The sequence below is a fragment of the Trichomonas vaginalis genome, chromosome II, assembly GCF_026262505.1.
Source record: "Trichomonas vaginalis G3 chromosome II, whole genome shotgun sequence".
Taxonomy (NCBI): domain Eukaryota; phylum Parabasalia; order Trichomonadida; family Trichomonadidae; genus Trichomonas; species Trichomonas vaginalis.
In genome coordinates this window covers 10,776,096-10,795,985 of record NC_067204.1, presented here as the reverse complement: position 1 = coordinate 10,795,985, position 19,890 = coordinate 10,776,096, and the positions used below count along the sequence as shown (strand labels likewise).

Below are 19,890 nucleotides of genomic sequence, written 5' to 3'. Positions count from 1 at the left end.
ATGGTGACGTAGTGACACCTTCAGTTATTCAAAAATAATTAATTATTGAATAACCTGAAACCATTAACGTAAACATTAACGATAAAATTTATTTCCAGGACTGTTGTCAAAATGTCATGTTGTCTCATTTTTTCAGAGAAGTTAATTAACCGAGTGACACATGGTGACGTAGTGACACCTTCAGTTATTCAAAAATAATTAATTATTGAATAACCTGAAACCATTAACGTAAACATTAACGATAAAATTTATTTCTGCAGTTCATCCATTACTTCATTACCTAATTAATTACAGACATAAAATATATTTAGTTCATTCATTGAACGCGGTACCATGCAAATACAGTCACAAATGGTGGCATATAATCTTTACCCAAACCTGTTGGATTTGTTGTGAAAGTATGGACATGATTTCCTCCTGGTTCAGTTGGTCGAAAAGTCTTTTTTGCTGAATGGTTATAATCTGGAGATAAAACATCATAGCCAGCTTCATATTCTGAGTTGTATAATGGGTGGTCTCTTAATGAGTGGCTATGGTCGCCAGAAAAGTTTGTAGTTCCCGTATGAGTGTGCGGTGGAAGGTTTGCTTCTTTAATTTTCTTCGAACCACCTGTTTGCTTTGAATATCTAGCACAGTATAAGAATTTATCTACAATCTGCTTCCACATACCAAAACCTAAAACTGTTGCTGGATTTGTTGAATTCATTGATGTATAAATAGAACCAACAGGATATAATGTTTGAAGTATTTCATTTTTCATGCTTGTAATCACATCATTTACTTCCGACTTCTTTGCATAATTTTCATCAACATAAGTTTTATCTGCTTTAAGGTCTAAACATCCCGAAACCCATTCTGTATCAGCTTTAACTTTAAAAGTCTCCGATGTCCATTCATGATACCATTCAACCTTTTCTTTAATTTCATTATCTTTTTCATCAACATAAACCAAATTTGCCTTCTTCATTAATTCACTATCCACATATTCCTTATCTGCTTTCTTCATTATGTCGTTTAGGAAACCTTCTATGAATTCCTCATTTAAATTAAATCTTCCAATCTTCAAAACTTTAGGAAATGCATTTAATGCGTAATATCTCTGTTCTTCTGGTGGAATTGATGTTATATCATCCGTTATTCCTTTAATTTTTGAATTCATAAATAAAATTTCTTTTATATTTGATATCACTGCACCACCTTTGCAAACGAATTCGAAATGGTTATTTTTCAATACTATCTCCAAATCTCCATATTTCAACCTTTGCGTTTGTTCTGCCGTCTTTGAATTATATGCATATATGGCGTATGTAATGGTCTGAAGGACCTGGGTGTTTTGCACCTTAAGTTGCTGTGGTTGCTGTTGTTTAATCATTTATTATGATTTAAAAATAAATATTTAATCCGTTATCTCATCAGCTATTTTTTCTATTTGAAATTGCCATAATATCTCATTCATGAATTCTAAATCACAATCAAATAGGTCAGTTATTCTAAATTTAATATTTGATAAATCTTTTGAATGAAGAATAAATGAATTCCCGGATAATTGAAATGGATATGATAAAGAAAATGTGTTTAAGTTGATGGATAAAATGTTTTGTATTGATGGGTAAGAGTTATGGTCTAATGTTTGATGTGAAAATCTCATTGGGGTATTAACTTTATCACATTTGATTAAAATGAAATTGGAACCAGTGTCAGAATACAAAACATCCCCAACATCTTTTTCAAAATTTAATATCCCCAACAATGAACGAAGATGGGAGTACAAAATTTAATTTTCAGCGGGAATTTAATAAGGTTATTTATTTCATCAAGTTTAAAAAGTTTATCGGGTTTTGATTTAAAATTTTCTTCATACCATACGATAAATGATTCATTTAAATAACTTAAAATCATGTTAATATCCCATTTCGCTATCACATTATTTATATACATATCATACGTTTTTTCAAGGTCATCTTTAATAAATGATATATAATCTGAAGGGTCTAAAAGAATGGGATTAAATTTACCACTCACAGAAACGAGAGTAACATTATAAATTCCGCTAACTGTTAAATTTAATTCACAGCTATTATTCGAAATAATATTGATAATTGACATTTTTATTACGATTAAAAATATGGTAAAGCGTTATTTTCCAGTGATAAATAAAACTAGAATAAGATTACCTCAAGAATTCATAAATTCAACGAATAAGAAATTCATTCATGTTATAAATTTTAGTGTTTTCAGAAAATATGAGTCAGTGTCATATTCATCAACAGGTTATATTTCACTCATTCAAATTTAGTTCAATCAAACCCATATAATGACCATTTCATAAGATTTTCAGATGGTATTAAAAATGTAATTGATAGATTAAAATATGAACAGATTGACAATATCGAATTTTTGGAATTTTGGTTTAAATATCCCGATGGAAAAAAGATTGAAGTTAAAGATAAAGCTGATACTATAACAAAAACAATTACAATGACCGATCCGGATAGTGGGGAACAAAAAGAAATAAAACAAACGATAGAAACTGGTGAAAGGTCAATTATTATTGATTATGATTCAAAGGATTATTATTCGATAATGTTAATGCTTGAATATTAAATAGCCTTAACAAAGAATTTTTCAAGTGATATTTTATATTCATCAACTATTTTATTATAAATATCATTATATGTTAAATGAAGTTCAGTTGTTGTTCCGTTCTTTGATATCTTAATTGTGCTAATATCCTTTATAGGATTTATTTTTGCAACTGTTCCGCAGCATGAAACCTCATCATCTATGAAAAATTGAATCTTAACGTCTGAATCTTGAACATCACAAAGAATGGCGATAATGTGAATTAATGATTCATAAGGTAAAATAATTAAACCGGATTGATCAATTAAATTTATTATGAATCATAATTATTAATTATTATATCACGGTAAATTTTCATTAATTCAGAATTAATGTCTATTTTATATGGGTTCTCGATGTTTGATGAAAGAGGTGGGGGGTATGTTGGATATGTGGGAATTTCAACAGGTTCTTTACTGGGTTCAGATAAAATGATTGGGTCTCCATCTTCTTTATTTTGCTCCTCCTCCTTTTTCGGTAAGTCACGAGTTAATAAATTTGGTTGAGTTGCTGACCTTGTTAATTCAGGGCTAACATTAACTTTAACATTTTGAATAATTCGTGATTTATCATCATTTACGTTATAACCAACCGTAATCTCTGCTTTTGCGTTAGTGTTCTTTTGACTAGTGAAACGTCTTCTCATTTATAATCGAATAAAAAATATATTTAAACTTTTATTTTGCTGGAACTTTTGAATCTATTATTCCCTGTATTTGTTCATGAAGTTGATTTTTAGCTGTTTCATCGTAATTAATAGACCGAATATATTCATTAATTGCATTCTTATAATCATCTGATTTCTCAAATTTTCTTTTATCTGATTCCTTAACTAAATCATAAGTTAAACCTCGTTGCTGATATAATGGTTTCTTAATTAAATCTTTGAATGCTTGAGATAAAGCACCTGATGCAATTCTTGCTACTATAATTGGTTGGAATTGCTGTTTAAGTTCATCTTTAACATTTGCGAAAACTGGATCGAATAAAGCAACTTTAAAGAATTTCTTGGCTGAAATTTCAGGTCTAATATTTGCATATTGACCATCAAACTTGTTAGAATATTGTGGTAATCCATCCGGTCCCTCTTCAATAGCATTTAATTCTTCATTGAAATAAGAATATGGATTATAACGGTATGAATTAATTGGACCATCTTTACCTTCTCCAATGTATTGTTTAACAGCTTTTCCATTATCATCAAATTGCATAGGATAACGTTCATTATATGCTTTACGTTTAGGATAATCAGTTATAGTTAATTTATAACCATTTATGACTTTAATATTACCTTAACCATCAGTAACGAAAACTTCATTTATACCATCAGGTTTTCCATTTGGACCCGTAATGTCTGCTTCGTGTGCTTCCCAATTTGGACCATGATGTTTGGCATATGCTTGAGCTTCTGGTAATGTTAAAACATTTCTCATTTGTTTAACATCTTTTTGAAGACCAGCAACAATATGAACTAATTCTTTCATTCCATCAGGAACTTTCATAGTTCTATTATATGTACCCCTTTTGTTTGTTCCTTGTTTTAATGGAACCTGTAGAAAATTTGCTATTTCTGTCATGTTTAATTATAAATAAAAAATAAAAATTAATCATAAAAAGTTAATCAAATTTAACACTTCCTTTATTTAAATCAACTATTATTTTTCCATGTTCTCCTAATTGTTGATATTGTGTGTAAAGTTCATTAATGCTCATTGGTAGATTCACTTGATAAAGCATAACGTTCAACTGTTGACGACTAAACCCACTGAAAATGAAAAGTGTTGATAGATTTGATTTAATGTTTGTGCTTAATGCTTTGAAGTATTGAACAGCCATGAAGAATGAACACTGAATGTGTCGACATTGAGTTAATAACTGATTAAAATATGATTTCTCATTTGTTATTAGTTTTGATTTCACCGCATCATCTAGAAAAATGAGTGAATGCAAAAATTCTCTATCAAAATTTGAAAATAGAAAGTGTTTCAAATAATTCATCCCGTTGTTTATCAATAATTTTATCCTCTAATCCTTGCTTCTTGATTGTATTATATAATTCTTTATACATTAAAAAGTTTTTTAAATAATCTTCTGCTTCTTCTTGTGATAAATAAATAATTGGAATTTTGGTTAAATGCTTTAAAGATTCAAATGTATCATCTGAAGGTGAACCTGAACGGTTGATATAAATTAACACATGTGAATAGGGGGAAGTGTTAGCAATAATGATAATTTGTTTTAATATCGTTAATGTTTTACCTTTATTTTGTTTACCAATTGCTGCAGTGATTGAATTTAAGTAACATTCAGAATATGGAATTTTCATTAATTTTTCCTTAGATAGAGCATTTCTATTATCACTCAATGCTTCATTAATCATATCATCTACGTATGTATTATATACTCCCGCTAATTCTTCATAAGGAGTGGATGAATTTAAATCCATTTAATCAAAAATAAATTTATAATTTTAAACATTTCTATTCATCAATATTTCATCATATGAACTTCTATACTGTGGTGGTGTACCTGTTGGATGATATTTCAAACCTTCATCCGGTGTCCATGTCCAATATGTAGTCCTAGTAAACCAAACCTGAGGAGGATTTGTCACCTTTGAACAGTAAGTGTCATTATCACCCTGAATGATTGGATAAGCTTTCACTTGTACTGTAACTTGTGAGTTGAAAGTTTCTAATCCATCAAAGAATATACCCGCTCCATCACGTTGAACTGGAATAGTGCATAAGAATGAAGTTTGGTCTTTCCATGTTCTAGCTAATGGTGTGCCATCATCTGCATTCAGTGGTCTAGTTAATGAGTCCTCGTATTCTTCTGTGCATTCATTCACTCCATCTAAATCAGAAGCTTGAAGCATGCGTGTAAAGAATATGTCGCCCACTGTGGACATCGCTTGATCGGGGAAGTTTCTGGAATCTATAGTGACCTGAAGACCTCGAAGCATTGGATTTTCTAAAACCGTTCTTTGCATTGCATTCTTCGGAAATGTTAACACAACATCTGTAACATTATGAAGAGCGTATGAGAAATCTGAGCTAATACCTTCAGGAGTGATGCAACCTCCATTTAGTGAACGAACGTCAATATGTTGAGCTGGAATCATGAATGGATCTTCCTTACTGAATAAACGTGGTATTGCTTTAACTGATTCTTCAATTAAACCGTATCCTGGTGTAATGCATTTATCCTCTAAAACTTCCATCTTTGTGCATGAAATAATAACGTCATCAACTGTTGCGTCAGCAGATGTAGCGGCTAAGCTTGTAATTAATTTGGCAGGAAGTCCGATTTGTTGGAATTTGCGATCATATTTATAAACATGATTCATAATCTTTTCATAATTTTCATCAGTTATCTTTTCATAAACGTAATTTTGTAAATCAGCAACTCTTAACGGGTCAACCTGACAAAATACTAAACTATCCCTGAAAACATAATATTTAAGAATGATATCACCAAATGATTTAGGATAATCATCGAACGCCTGAAATGCTAACAAATCATTTACCGGAATAATCATATCAAAAGTGACATCAACTTCTTCATTTGCTCTCTTGAAAACTTCTGAAGGGTCAATATATTTACCACATACTGAGTTATCATATTTTTTAACATTATTATATAACGAATGAACAAACTTTTTAACTTTCCTTTCTGATTTTGGTTTATATGTTGCAAATGCGAAAGATTCACGGGCGCAATCCATCTGAAGATAACCGGCATCACCTCTTTCGGTTTCTACTTCTAATTGTTTAAAGCTTTGATTTGATGATTTGTAACCAACGAATAAACGCATGCATTTAAAAGCGGCATCACATGTGAAAGCTTTATTTGAAACTAGAGTTGCTTTAACTTTGCGTTTAATATATGTGTCACCTAATTGGTTCACATCATGAGCCGGATTTGTAATTCTTAAATGAGTTTGTTTATCATCAAAATATGGAGCATCAGAGTCATAGCATGAACTTTCAAGTTCTCTATAATATCTTCTACCGTCATTCTTTGCGAATATTTCATTTATCTTTTCGAATGAATGAAACACATTTCCATTAATCGGTTTAGTGTTTGGCATCAAATAGTTAGTCGTCATTTATTAATAAATAAAAAATCAAAATTAAAAGATGAAAATGAATTTTTAATTTTAATGAAATAATCAACTATGGCTGCAGGTATATTTAAGAAACTGTGGGATAAAGTAAAAAGAGGAGCGCATAAAGTTTGGGAAACATTGAAGAAGGGAGCAAATTGGATATTTAAGAATAAAGAAGCAATTAGTGACGTTGCTGAATCAATAACACCAAAATTTGCCCCAATAAGAGAAGTTTTAAATAAAGGAGAAAAAGTTTATCAAAGACTACAACCGATACTAAGATAAAAATAATTTTAAAATAATTTATTTTTCCACTATCTACCTCCTATTTTATTAAGTATTCCTTCAGCAATTCCACCAACTGCGTTACCTGCTTGTGCTCCCATCGCCGGATTACCTGCTTTAGTACCTAATACTCCACCTATGATAGTTCCTGCCGTTTTCGCTACTGGTGCCAAAAAGTTTGCTACAGGTTTAATAATATTTTTATGAACCCAACCCGCAGCTTTCTTAATTCCATTCCATAATTTTTTAAAGAATCCTGCCGCCATTTCTGATTTAATATTAATTAAAAAATATATTTCATCACTTATATTCTAATTTTTATTTAATGATAAATGAAACCGATTTTAAAAATAAATGAAACAGAGGAGGAAGAAATAAATGAAAGTGAAAATGTTCAACAAAAAATAAACGTTGTTAAACCAATTACTGAAATAAAAATTTTTTCATCTGTTGAAGAATTTAATGACTATTATGCTAATAATAAAAAATTATTTGAAGAATTGACAACATGTAAATTGAATAAAATGTTTAAAGTTGATGGATTCAAAATTTCAAAAATAAAGGGGGTGGTTAGTTTGAAATCTATTCCTCAATCAAGAATCACCTCATTAATGAAAATTGATGATTTAACAAAAAGAATAGAAGAGATTGAAGAAAGAATGAATCAAATAATTGATTTCATAAATTCAAATAATCATTAGTAGTTAGTATCCCTATCTTGGGTACGGCGGCACTGCGTTCCACCTTACCCAAGATAACGGTCTGACACATAAATGACTTCACTAATGACTTCACTAACGACTTCACTAACGAATTCACTACCGTCCTCACTAAATAAAAAATAACCTTATTTTATTTATTTTCCAACTTTTTTATTTCATTGTAAAGACATGTCTGACTACATTTACTATGACTCTTTCCCAGAACGTTTCCGTGAACTATTCAAAACTCAAGTAAAACTGAGAAACATGCATTTTAACAAAGACAGACCCATTGACGATGAAAGAAACCCTGAATATATTACAATCCCATATGACGCAAAATTCATTGCATACATTCCTTATGGTCGCAGAGGAACGAAAACTATTTCAACAAAGAACAAAAATTATTTCTGGAGCGATGAAGAAAATTGCCTTATCTACATAAATACATACTTAAATAAAGCTACATATTGTACAAAAGAAGGTTGGACTGGATTTGAGCTCTACATATACGACGACGATGGAAACAGACGTTGTGTATACCCATACGATAATATGTACCATTGTTTTCATCAAGCATTAAACGAATACATAGTCAGTAAGGGTCTCATTCCTGTTGAGTAGATATGCTTTATTTTTGTTCCCACATTTATATAAAAATAAAAAATAAATGATATCACCACCCTCACACGTATGAAAACATAGCACAAAAATAAATTTAGGTGAAGTGGTGAGATCTCACCTCTTTTTTCACCTGTTTTTTCACCCTGTTGAATTCATTGCTTTATAACTCTCTTCCTTGGTTTCTTTTTAGTTGCTTTCTTCACGTCTGTCTCCAACTTGACTGTCTTTCTTCTTCGTCCGTAATGATACCAGTTACTTCCACCAGTCAATGGGTCAAATGGTCTTTCGTAAGGGTTTCCATACATTCCATAGGGACCATACGGAAGAACTACTGGTGGAGAAGAAACATTTTCTTTAGTTCCATCGACTCTATTTAAATGCATTGTTTCACCTTTCATCTGGTCATTAAAGTCTTTTGCGTGTTTTGCAAACTCATCGTCCTTTCCTAAAGCATTTTCTGACTCAGTCGCAACCAAATTGGATGCTTTATTTATGAGCCCTATTTTATTTAATCTTAACTTCTTTGCAACCCAGCCTCCAATCTTCCCTTTATTTGCATCTAATGTCTTCGAAACCCTTCCTCCACTCATTTTATTTACTGCGTCATAAGCTCCAAGTGCTTTTGCTCCAAATGCTAATGCTTTTGTTCCCATTGCGCCTAAAGCTGCCCAAGCTACCATTTACACCATATTAAAATCATCTCTCTTCAATATTATCTCATAAAAGTTCTCGTTACTGGAGAAAGTCAATGAAACATAAACATTCTCACGGGCTTCGCCCTCACCGCTTTGCGGTCTATCTAACTTATTTCTTATATCATCTATACGCTTCAAAATGTCTGAACAATTGCTAACATCTTCTACAACAGTTATTTCATCATGAATGACCTTCAAGAACAAGCTCATTTAATATGCTATTAAAATCATCTCAATAATGAGTCCATCCTTTCCATCTTTAGGTAGCACAACATCTTTCATTGAAGAAGGTTCGACAAGTCTTATGTTAAACTTACTGACAAAGTTTGTTATACTATAATGCTTCGGCGGCGAATACATATAGTTTGAAAGACATAATATAGATTCTTCAGCAAATTCACTTATACTGGATTTTATAACAATGTTCTCACGAGACCAAATACCACCAATTGACAATCTTGTAAGCAATCCTGCTGAACCTTCAACTGTAAAGTCGATGGTAACATTCCACGAAGGTCATCTATTGACATCTTTGAGTCACTGAATTTAAATATTTTCTTAAAGCAATCGTCATTATCTAACCATGCAATAGCTTTGAAGTTTTCATTCGAATATACATCTGCTTCATTAAATGTAAAACCTGACTTCTTTGCAGAGATGACTTTAAAATCTATTGAGTTTGTTTCAAAATTATATGCTATGGTAACTTCTGAAGGTAATGGATGTCCTTCCGCAGTAAGTTGTTCTCTCACTACCGTTTGAAGCTTTGTGTTAAAAACTTTCATGTCATCTCCTGTATCTAGTTCACATACACAGCAACAGGGAAACTATCTTGCTTCTTTGTTTCATCATTATATCTCAAAACATTAAAGTTCTTCAATAATATTGTTCTTCCTGCTGGAATACTTCGAACCTGTCTGATTTCAATAGCTTTCTCACCTCCTACATACTCTACCCAGTGTCTTGGATATTCATAAGTATACTGACTTTCTTGAATTTTGGTTGGTTTCATCATAACATGTTCATAGTATATCTTTATACTCTTGTCAGTTAGACTCGGTGCTATGTTCTGAATATTTCTGACTTGCATTTTTAATGGAGATAAAATGAAGCATTTAATACATGACGTAGATGAAGACATGAATGAAACTACAGACAAACTTAACTCTTCTCTTATTCTTCCTTTCAGCAAAGATTATGAGTTCTGTTCAAATGGTGTGTATTTCTATTGTGGAAAGATGGGTTCAGGTAAGACATTCAACCTCATTCGTCATATACTCATAACAGACGTTTAGGAAACGACTCTTATTATGACCAAATCATTATATCAGCAACTTCAGACTCTATGGACTCAACAGCGAAAACATTTATGTCAAAAGTTCAAGCCTCTGTCGTTAAAGTTCCAGACAGTGAACTCATTGAATTTCTTCAACGTTACATTCGACGTAAGAGGAAATATTATGCCATCGTTGAATTTATACAGTCAGGAATGCAAAAGACTTCTGAGGAGATGGAAAGAATTATTGACAAACACCACTTACGTCAATACTCAGGAGTTTACGATATGAAACGACTTACAAACTACATTCTGTCAAAACTTTCAAAATACCCCTTCAAAAAATATCCTTCAAACACTCTGCTCGTTTGTGACGACTTCGCCGGAAAAGGTTTAGTGTCAAAACCAGACTCACCATTAGCTAACATCATAACTAAAGTCAGACATTACCATTTAACTGTAGCAATACTTATGCAAACATGGCGTTTTCTTGCTTTAAACATAAAACGTCTCATAACTGACTTCGTTATCTTTCAAGGTTTCTCACGCTATGATATTGAACTCATTTGGAAACAGTCAGGTATAACATTACCTTTTGAAGAAATTTGGGAAGCATATAAGTCTCTCATCTCTCCTCGTTCATACCTTGAGATTCATATCATGACTAATACCATTAAAGTCACAAATATTCCATGGGAACGACCAACATTGTTTTAAAGTTTAACCTTCAATTGACTGATGGTAAACAAATTCCATGCATCTCTGTCGCCATTTCTGTTAATATTTTTGCTGTCATTCATATCATCCACTTCCCCATCCGTTAGCTTTTGAGGATATGCGTTAGAATAGCTGTTCTTAAATGAAGGCTTTTCACCTTTGAGAGCATAAACTCTATAACTTTCTGCATACTTTATGTTTGAACCTCCTGAGCCATCATTGACATAAATTTTTATAGGCTTCCACCCTTTGTTCATGTTCCTGCTTCTTCCCTTAGCTCTTTTGTTCAGTAGTTCTACATCTTTATACACAGCACCTGTCTCAGTGAATTCAACAATATTTTCATTCGTTAGCTTTACATTCAAACCCTTGTCGAGTATATTGTTCATTTCATACATATAAAAGGTTTTTATTCTATATGAAATGAGAAGCAAATCCATCTTAGCTGGTGCCGTTAATGTTCCAATTGAACCAACATCAAATGTTGACTCACGAACGACAAACAATATTGTCATAAAGAACTATAGTTCAGAGTGTTTGAAAGAAAAAGAACCAGATCTTAAAGTGCATCGCCGTGAATTTAAACACAGCTTCAAACGCTAACGCTACATCAGATGTTAAGTTAGAGTATCCACCACTGGACCAAATTCTTTCAAGAGAAGCCAACGACAACCCTTACACAAATGTTCAAACAAATCCTTCAGATAACGTAGACCATTACCTTCTTCAGTTATACCAAACAATTTTACTCAAAGACGATAAGAAGCTTTTGACAAATCTTATAAGTAAGAACCAAATAATTCTAACAAAGGAGGACCTTGAAAATGTTATCTCACGAATAACAGGGAAACAATGTGTCATTGACTATCTCGACCCTGAAATCGAATGCTGTGGTCAAACTCCACTATTCATGAAAATAGGTAACATCCGCATCATTGAAACACCAGGAACTACAGGAGTTGAGTTTAAGTATAAATATTCGAACGAGTATACAAAACTATCTACTGACTATAAGCTTTGTTTGAAATATGTTTTAGTAAATTAAAGCAGTCAGGAGGGCCTTGGTCTTGGCGCTTTGCGCCGTCAGTCAAAAAATTTCAAGTTAGCAATTTGTAATATCTATCCAAAACTTCTTCAACAGTATCGAACTCATCTTCATAATGCAAACCTAATCTTATTGACTTGGTGCAGTTTTCACTAACACAATATTTTTCTGTTCTCTTGACTGACATAACTAACTCATTTGTTTCATCAAACAGCAACAACCAAAGTTCATGACCTAATACATAACATTCATACTTTATATTTTTAGCTCTGAGTTCTCTTGTAAGCTGTTGCATTTAATATTTTCTAAAAAGTCAACTTCAACAGTCATTCGCACTGGTGCCTTCAGTTCTACAGGCTCTCCTTGAAAGTCAACAAGTCTGAATTGCATGTCTTTCAAATTATGAGGACTAATGCGAACCCATTTACCTAAATGAGTTGCTATGACAGGAACGTTTGGAATGAACATTGAATTGACTGCATAACAGAAAGACTTATATTCTACTGAACCTTTACTATTAACTCCTGAAATACCTGTGACATTAGCTATTTTTGACTCAATGTACAAACAATTACCATAACATACGTATGGAACAGATTTCATCTCAATCGTTTTGTCAACACTTTTCAAAGGAAATGTCATATGGTATGCACCCAAAAGAAGTTGTACTCTATGACTCATTCTTGGTATCTTAAACTCTTTCTCGCTGCTGAACTTCAATGTTCCCTCAGAAGAGAGTTCGACATCTATGTTGTCAATAGTTTCTTCATTTATGAGAGTATCTATGACTCCAGCAATTTTATCTATTCTATACCCAGCTCTATTAGGAAATGTTATAACACTTCTTTTGTCATCTATTTCAATCTCTATGAAATCTGTTTCATCTGTTATGACAAAAGTTGCGATAGTATTGAAGTCAACAACTCTGAAAGCAAGCGCTTCATTCTGAAGACCTAAGTTTGTTTGTAGCTTTACTGTCCCGTATTCGTTTGGGTCTGTACTTTGCAAATAGAACAACATTTTATTCTCATTAAAATATGACTATTGCTGCATATGCGTATGAAACAAATGAAGCAAGAAGAGCACATGAACTAGTAAACGAAAACTCAACTTTAACCATTGAAGGCAATGATTTAGTCATTGACGATGGAAAAACTAAAAAAGTCATTGATTTCGATACTTTTAACACTTATGACCCATTCATTACAACAAGCAAGGTTCCCATCATAAATGATGGAACGGTGCAATATATAAATTCTACAGTAGATGCCTCATTAGTGAAAGTATTAAATGTTCTCATTGAATTGTTAAAGAGCTTTCGATTTGACGACAACATTAAATGCCTAAAGAATTTAGTCATGAATGAGAAACAAATTCTCGGCGTTGCTGGTAGCAGTAATGATGTACACCTTATGACATTAGAATATTATAACGAACATAAAGATGAACTGAAAGGAGAGAAGGGTGACACCGGACCTCAAGGATCACAAGGAATACAAGGAATAGAAGGAATACAAGGAATACAAGGACCTCAAGGCGAAAATGGTTTGAATGGTGAAGATGGAAAGGATGGAAAAACTGCTAAATCATGAATATGGAACCTTATAAATACTGGTTTAACAGCTGCTTCATATGGAGTTCTTCAATACCAAATCGGAAAGATATGGGCAGTACTTGGTGAAGAAGTTTTAGATGACGTTAAAAATGCTTTGAACTTCATTTCAAATGGTTCGGATACTATTAAAACTTTATCTGGTTGGATGCAAGAAACAAGGAGTCAAATAGATACTGTAAGACGTATAGCAAACAATGCACGTACGGGATTGGATACTTTACGAGAAGCACAAAATACACTAAAGGAAGCAAATGATATTCTTGGCTCAGTATCAGACATGCATGAAGATTGGCTTAAAGGTATTGACAAATCTTTAAAAAATCACAGTCAGTCTATTGCTGACTACAAGAAAAGTATAGATTTTTTACATAGTGCTATGGACGTACATGATGGAAGCATAAGGAACTTACTTAATGCTAACAATAACTTACCAGGAACTATTAAAGCATTTATAAAGTCCTTTGTAAAACCTGGTGCTCTAACATTTAGGTCTTTGAGAGCAAGAGCATTGAAGTCAAGAGATGCAGAAACTCCAACAGAAACTCCAGAAGAACCACCAAAACCAACAGCTAATGAAATATTGTTCGAATATTTTCCAAGGTACTCTGTTCTCATTGCATACATTCAAGAAATACTTAAGAAAGCAGACTTGACTTTAGGAGATGATGAAAGTTCTGTATATCTTTCGTTCCAGTTTCAAATAGCAGAACTTTTGAGACAGATATGCTTAATGTATGACAACATCTCTGATTTCACAAGATATGATGACGACCATGACCCCGAACACGGTGAAGAAGAAGTTTTACAAACATCCATTAAGACAGGAAAGGTTTTAACTCAAAGTCTCATTATTGACACCAAAGATGGCGAAGTGGACGTTCTTCAAGAGCTGAAGAAAAATACTTCTTCGGGAGGTGGTGGTAGGCATGAACTTGAAATAAATGAGATAGAAGAGAAATTAGCCGAAAAAGCAGATAAAAACCATGTTCATTATATAAGTTCAGACGAACAGATTATAACGGACTACCATGGATATTTAACACAGGATGAACAAATAAGCACTGAAGATGTTAATGAAAGAAGATATAAATTCATTCGTGCTAAAGGTTATGACATACACTGTACTGTACAGTATGACACAGGTAAAGCACCAGAAGCATTTGGTTATAACAATGAAATTTATGCTTCATACTTCTTTGTTAACGGTGTATTAGTTGAACCAAGATTTACATTGAGAGTTAAGGCAAAAATAACTTTTGAAGATGCTATTAAAAGTAAAGCTGACAAAGATGAACTTGACGCAACGAACAAAGTTTTGAAATCTCATAAACACAATATCTCCGATATAAATGAACTTCAAGCTACATTAAATAGTAAAGCTGACAAGAACCATACACATAAATCCTTCACTACTGTTAGAGCAGACGACATAATATTGAACTATACCCTTGGTTCAAGTGCACCATTAGAAATCCAAGTACAAGCGTAAAAGATACACTAAACTCCTTAAATACAAATGTATGAACATTGAAGGTCATGTCAGAAACTTTGAAACACATGAACTACCAGCAATGTTAGATAAGAAAGCAGAAAAACATACACATAACTCCTTCTCAACTGTTGCTATAGAAAGTATTGAAGGAACGGTTGAAGGAACTGGTGGGGAGGGCGGGCTCCGCCGCACGCGGCTGCTTTATATTATAACCTCCTAACTTTCCACAAGGTTTAACATCGAATGAAAACATAACAACGAAGAAAGAAATTAGCTGTAAAAATGTTTATGTCATGGATGATGAAAATAATGTTAAATTCACTGCTCAAGATTTATATGATAATAAAGCTGACAAGAACCATACACATAAATCCTTCACTACTGTTAGAGCAGACGACATAATATTGAACTATACCCTTGGTTCAAGTGCACCATTAGAAAATCCAAGTACAAGCGTAAAAGATACTCTTAACAATTTAGATAACAGTTGCAGGAATATCGAAGTCATGCCAGAAACTTTGAAGCATATGAACTACCAACAATGTTAGATAAGAAAGCAGACAAAACAGAGCTTCAAACATTAAAGACAGAAATACTTCAAACATTATATCCTATAGGCTCTATTTATACGTCAATGAACTCAACAAATCCAGAACAGTTCTGGTTTTGGTACGTGGAAGCAGATTGTAGATAAATTCTTATACTGTGCTAGATATTCAAAGCAAACAGGAGGTTCGAAGAAAATTAAAGAAGCAAACCTTCCACCGCACACTCATACAGGAACTACAAACACAACAGGTAATCATTCACATTCAATAACAAAAAGAGGTTATACAAATCTTGCAGCAGGTTCGGATAGACAGGGAATGAATAGATATGATATTTCAAGTGACCCAGTAGATTCAAGCACAGGTATTTTCTGTGGAACCACAGGAAATCATTCACACACTTTCACAACAAATCCAACAGGCTCGGGTGCAGATTATATGCCACCATTTGTGACTGTATTCGCATGGTACCGCGTTCAATGAACGCGCTTGAGCCTAGAATAAAATCTTTAACTTTACATAAATGAGCTTGAAAGAAGTATTCGAACAACATCCATGGAGGTCATTTAAGAAGTTCAATGAAGCAGCAAAAAGTTGGGGATTTACTAACAGAGCTGAAGTGAAAAAGTTCTTTGACAAAAATGTTGTACATCAAACAAAAATAAACCCTTACGACTACTTTTTACCAATTTACTCCAACGCTTCTGACGCATACCAATTTGACACTCCCATTCAAAGCAGAAAAGGAGGACATAAACCATTCCTCATCTTCATTAATGTTAACACTCGTAAAGCATATGCATATCCAATGAGGAATAAAGGAACTCGTGAAGTGTTAAGAGTTTTACAAAAGTTTGTAGCAGAACATAGCCCAAGTACTTTAACATCAGACCAGGATTCAGCATACCTCAGCAATGAAATCACAGATTTTCTCATTAAGCATAACATAACTCACTACACTACTGAAGACCATAACCATAACATACTCGGCATCATAAACCGCTTCATAAGGACGCTCAGAGATTTAAACCAAGAGCGAGACTTTACCGAAGAAACAATGAAACATTTTCTCGAAGTATATAATTCCTCAACACATTCTACAACAGGACATACACCAAATTCAATGACACAACAACAAGAAGAAAAGTATATACAAAAGAAACGAAGCCAAACACAAAATATCAGAAATTCAACACAATTTACCCTCATTCCTGGTACAAAAGTTCGTGTAGTTCTTGACGACAAACCGTTGACAAAGAAACGTTTAAGGTTAAGTCGAAATTATTATATCGTAGACTCTACGCAAGGTAATGGATATCTTATAAAAGCTGCTGACGACTCCATTGCATTTTACCCTCGTCATAAATTAGTTGAAAGTAGTAATGGCAAACTTGCTGAAACCATTGACGAAGCAAAGCGAGGAGTGGTTATTGAAATACTTGGCTATAACATAAACGATGACACTTATAAAGTAAGATATGAAGGAGGCGTTGAAGATGTTATACCATCTAAGAACTTGAGAGAATCTAAACCAACTCATCTGGGTCCATTAGAGCGGGAGTACTGGAAAGATAAAAACATGCCAGAAAGAATAAGAAAATTCTTCTAAACTTTTTCGTTGGATGTAAATCATACAAAAATATATTTTAGGTGAAGAGGTGAGATTTCACCTGTTTTCTCACCTGTTTTTTCACCCTCACCGCTTAGCGGCTCAGACCCTTTGGGTCTCGTGAATTTTCATGAATTTCCTTAAGATAGAAAAAATAAAGTTAGTTTTATTTTTATTTATTTTTTTATTTTGTATAAAAGATATGATTTCAACAATCGGCACAACAACAATTCAAACAACTACAGCACCAAACTCGCTAGTCATGAATCCTACGTCAATGTTGGTAGAGATGAAAAGCTTTATTCCTTCTTCATATACTTTTGAGACAGAAATACAAAGAATTAAGCAAGAACTTTTAACAAGTAATTTAGACTGTAGTGCGAAAGATGAAACAAATGAACAGTATCTTTATGACATGCAGGACATTATTGACCATTTACCCAAATTGCCTGAAATTCAGCAGCAAAAACTAACTATTCTGAATTCGATGAAATAGAAGTGAAACCAACTGACTCAGTAGAAATAAAGAAGTTCATACGTAAAGTAAACTATGAGTTTCTAGGATATCATTGCAACCATAAAGTTATGGACAAAGATTGCGACATGGTATATAAGAACATCTCTGACATATATAAATCTGGGGAGTTTAAGACATACGACAACTTTGTTTCATTAGTTGCTGAATGTGTATGGCAGATAAGAGATAAAGATAAAAGATGTAAAATATGGAATGGACAAATAAAACCAACAACTTTTGAGTTAAAGAAAACCATTGACGCCTTAGTTGTTCTAGCAGGTCAAATTTCAATGTATAACGCAAAAATGAATCCGCAATGTTCAAAATGTAAAGCAGCAATGAGGAAATATAACTACTCCGTCAAAGAGATAGAACGTATGAGAAACGACTATGCTGACTTAAAGAAAGAAGTAGAGAAACCAGCAGAAGATAAAATGGACATGTTAGCATTTCTGAACAAAAACTATCCAACAGCTGACGATTTCCTTCTATCTGACGTCAAGAAGAAGTATAAAGAAACTTTCGGCATTGTTAAAACTTTTGACATACTGACAGAAGAAATAGAAGCTACGAAATTGTTTAGAATTTCAAATATACATCGTACAATTCATGTAAAACGCTTATAAAATAACTGGGGTGAAAAATTAGGTGAGAAAACTGGTGAAATCTCACTTCTTCACCTAAAATATATTTTTATTGAATTCAGCAACAAAATTCTGAGTAAAATAATTTTTAGGGCATGTGTCAAACCGTTGAGTTTTCACAAAATTTAAAAAATAACGTTTACCATGTAAAACACTTATAAAATAACTGGGGTGAAAAATTAGGTGAGAAAACAGGTGAAATCTCACCTCTTCACCTAAAATATATTTTTATTGAATTCAGCAACAAAAATAATGAATTTCATTAGTTAGAAAAATAAAGTTAGTTTTATTTTTATTTATTTTTTTATTTTGTATGTAAGAACAGAAATGACAAACATTGAGTTTGAAACAGTTAGAAAGATAGACAATGACACCAAAGTGGTTAGAATAGGTGATTTAAACGTAAGATACTCAAAGAAATACAACAAATATTCTTTGTCAGACATTATATCTCCATCTGAAAAGAAAACAAACCATTGGGTTAGAAATGCTTCAACTCAGAAAATTTTGACAAGAAATCCTGAGCTTATGATATCGGTAAGATTCTATGGAACTACAGCATATCTCATTGACAAAAGTCTTATACCAATAGTTTTGTTATGGTTAGACCCAGTTGTTGGATATAACTTCATAACTTATGGTTCATTCGATACGGAACGTTGCAGTGAAGGCTTACTTTACATCGTTCAGAAACCGAAGGACTTCAATACAAAGAGATATAAGATAGGAAGAACATATAATATAACTCAAAGATATGACAGTACAGTCAATAGAGTCAAGGTTGTGTTCGTTAATGATATGAGAGCTGCAGAAACAGAACTACTTGAAAAGTTTGAGAAAAGGTATGGTGCTCCCATGAAAGGTAAAGAAACGTTTGAAGTAGATGAGATAGATAAAGCTATAAAATTATTTGACGAAGTTGCTGAAAAATACATGTAAAGCGTTTATTTTTGGTCTTTTGTGAAAGTCAGAAAATAAAGTTAGTTTTTTATAAAATATTTTTTTTATCCGGAATATAAAGACAGATATGTCAACAACAGAGAACACAACAACTGCTATCGTTCATGAAGCCATTAATGAAGAATATGAATACATACAGTATAACAAACAATTGAGACTCATTCGTTCGGTCAAAGACGATATGTACCAGATGCAAAGTATTTTGACGGCTTGTTTTGCTCCAGACACTAAGCTTCCTAAAGACTGGTTTAGGAACCAAAGCACCATTGAACTCTTAAGCGAAGCACAGCGAGACATACTTTTTTCTGAAAACAGTGAAGAACAGCGAGTAGGTAAAAAATCCCAGTCGCCAAAACTCTATGAAAACCGTGAAAAATTGCCAAACGGTTTGAGAGGATATTATGTTCATAGACTTCTCGTAAATAATGT

General features: G+C 32.9%; 9 protein-coding genes and 5 pseudogenes across 14 annotated transcripts, besides 2 other annotated features; 9 read left to right on the top strand and 5 right to left on the bottom strand.

Moving 5' to 3' along the window:
- Nucleotides 1–4,942: part of a mobile genetic element that runs on past the window's edge.
- TVAGG3_0522760 (phage tail repeat-like family) lies at nt 317–1,159 on the bottom strand (the record flags this gene model as incomplete). The annotated part of the gene is made up of 1 exon (XM_051237294.1): nt 317–1,159. The coding sequence occupies one exon, from the start codon at nt 1,157–1,159 to the stop codon at nt 317–319; it is 843 nt and encodes a 280-aa protein (XP_051095118.1).
- Nucleotides 4,943–7,790: 2,848 nt separating the features above from the next.
- Nucleotides 7,791–19,890: part of a mobile genetic element that runs on past the window's edge.
- Nucleotides 7,909–8,343, top strand: TVAGG3_0522740 (uncharacterized protein; the record flags this gene model as incomplete). Its single annotated transcript, XM_001296064.2, has 1 exon — nt 7,909–8,343. One exon carries the CDS (start codon nt 7,909–7,911, stop codon nt 8,341–8,343), a length of 435 nt encoding a protein of 144 aa, XP_001296065.2.
- On the bottom strand, nt 8,547–9,023 carry TVAGG3_0522730 (protein of unknown function, DUF4107 family; the record flags this gene model as incomplete). The annotated part of the gene is made up of 1 exon (XM_001298028.2): nt 8,547–9,023. A coding segment is annotated over one exon (477 nt), but the record flags the coding sequence as incomplete, so codon positions are not given.
- TVAGG3_0522720 lies at nt 9,249–10,128 on the bottom strand (annotated as a pseudogene). Its single transcript has one exon. A coding segment is annotated over exon 1 (880 nt).
- Nucleotides 10,178–11,031, top strand: TVAGG3_0522710 (annotated as a pseudogene). The gene has a single exon. A coding segment is annotated over exon 1 (854 nt).
- On the bottom strand, nt 11,028–11,429 carry TVAGG3_0522700 (uncharacterized protein; the record flags this gene model as incomplete). The annotated part of the gene is made up of 1 exon (XM_051237293.1): nt 11,028–11,429. The coding sequence occupies one exon, from the start codon at nt 11,427–11,429 to the stop codon at nt 11,028–11,030; it is 402 nt and encodes a 133-aa protein (XP_051095117.1).
- On the top strand, nt 11,679–12,076 carry TVAGG3_0522690 (annotated as a pseudogene). Its single transcript has one exon. A coding segment is annotated over exon 1 (398 nt).
- Nucleotides 12,332–13,096, bottom strand: TVAGG3_0522680 (uncharacterized protein; the record flags this gene model as incomplete). Its single annotated transcript, XM_051237292.1, has 1 exon — nt 12,332–13,096. One exon carries the CDS (start codon nt 13,094–13,096, stop codon nt 12,332–12,334), a length of 765 nt encoding a protein of 254 aa, XP_051095116.1.
- TVAGG3_0522670 (organellar and viral DNA polymerase type B) lies at nt 13,114–13,668 on the top strand (the record flags this gene model as incomplete). The annotated part of the gene is made up of 1 exon (XM_051237291.1): nt 13,114–13,668. One exon carries the CDS (start codon nt 13,114–13,116, stop codon nt 13,666–13,668), a length of 555 nt encoding a protein of 184 aa, XP_051095115.1.
- On the top strand, nt 13,837–14,760 carry TVAGG3_0522660 (organellar and viral DNA polymerase type B; the record flags this gene model as incomplete). The annotated part of the gene is made up of 1 exon (XM_051237290.1): nt 13,837–14,760. A coding segment is annotated over one exon (924 nt), but the record flags the coding sequence as incomplete, so codon positions are not given.
- On the top strand, nt 15,212–15,638 carry TVAGG3_0522650 (annotated as a pseudogene). The gene has a single exon. A coding segment is annotated over exon 1 (427 nt).
- Nucleotides 16,255–17,129, top strand: TVAGG3_0522640 (integrase core domain containing protein family; the record flags this gene model as incomplete). The annotated part of the gene is made up of 1 exon (XM_051237289.1): nt 16,255–17,129. A coding segment is annotated over one exon (875 nt), but the record flags the coding sequence as incomplete, so codon positions are not given.
- TVAGG3_0522630 lies at nt 17,543–18,480 on the top strand (annotated as a pseudogene). The gene has a single exon. A coding segment is annotated over exon 1 (938 nt).
- On the top strand, nt 19,030–19,440 carry TVAGG3_0522620 (organellar and viral DNA polymerase type B; the record flags this gene model as incomplete). Its single annotated transcript, XM_051237288.1, has 1 exon — nt 19,030–19,440. One exon carries the CDS (start codon nt 19,030–19,032, stop codon nt 19,438–19,440), a length of 411 nt encoding a protein of 136 aa, XP_051095112.1.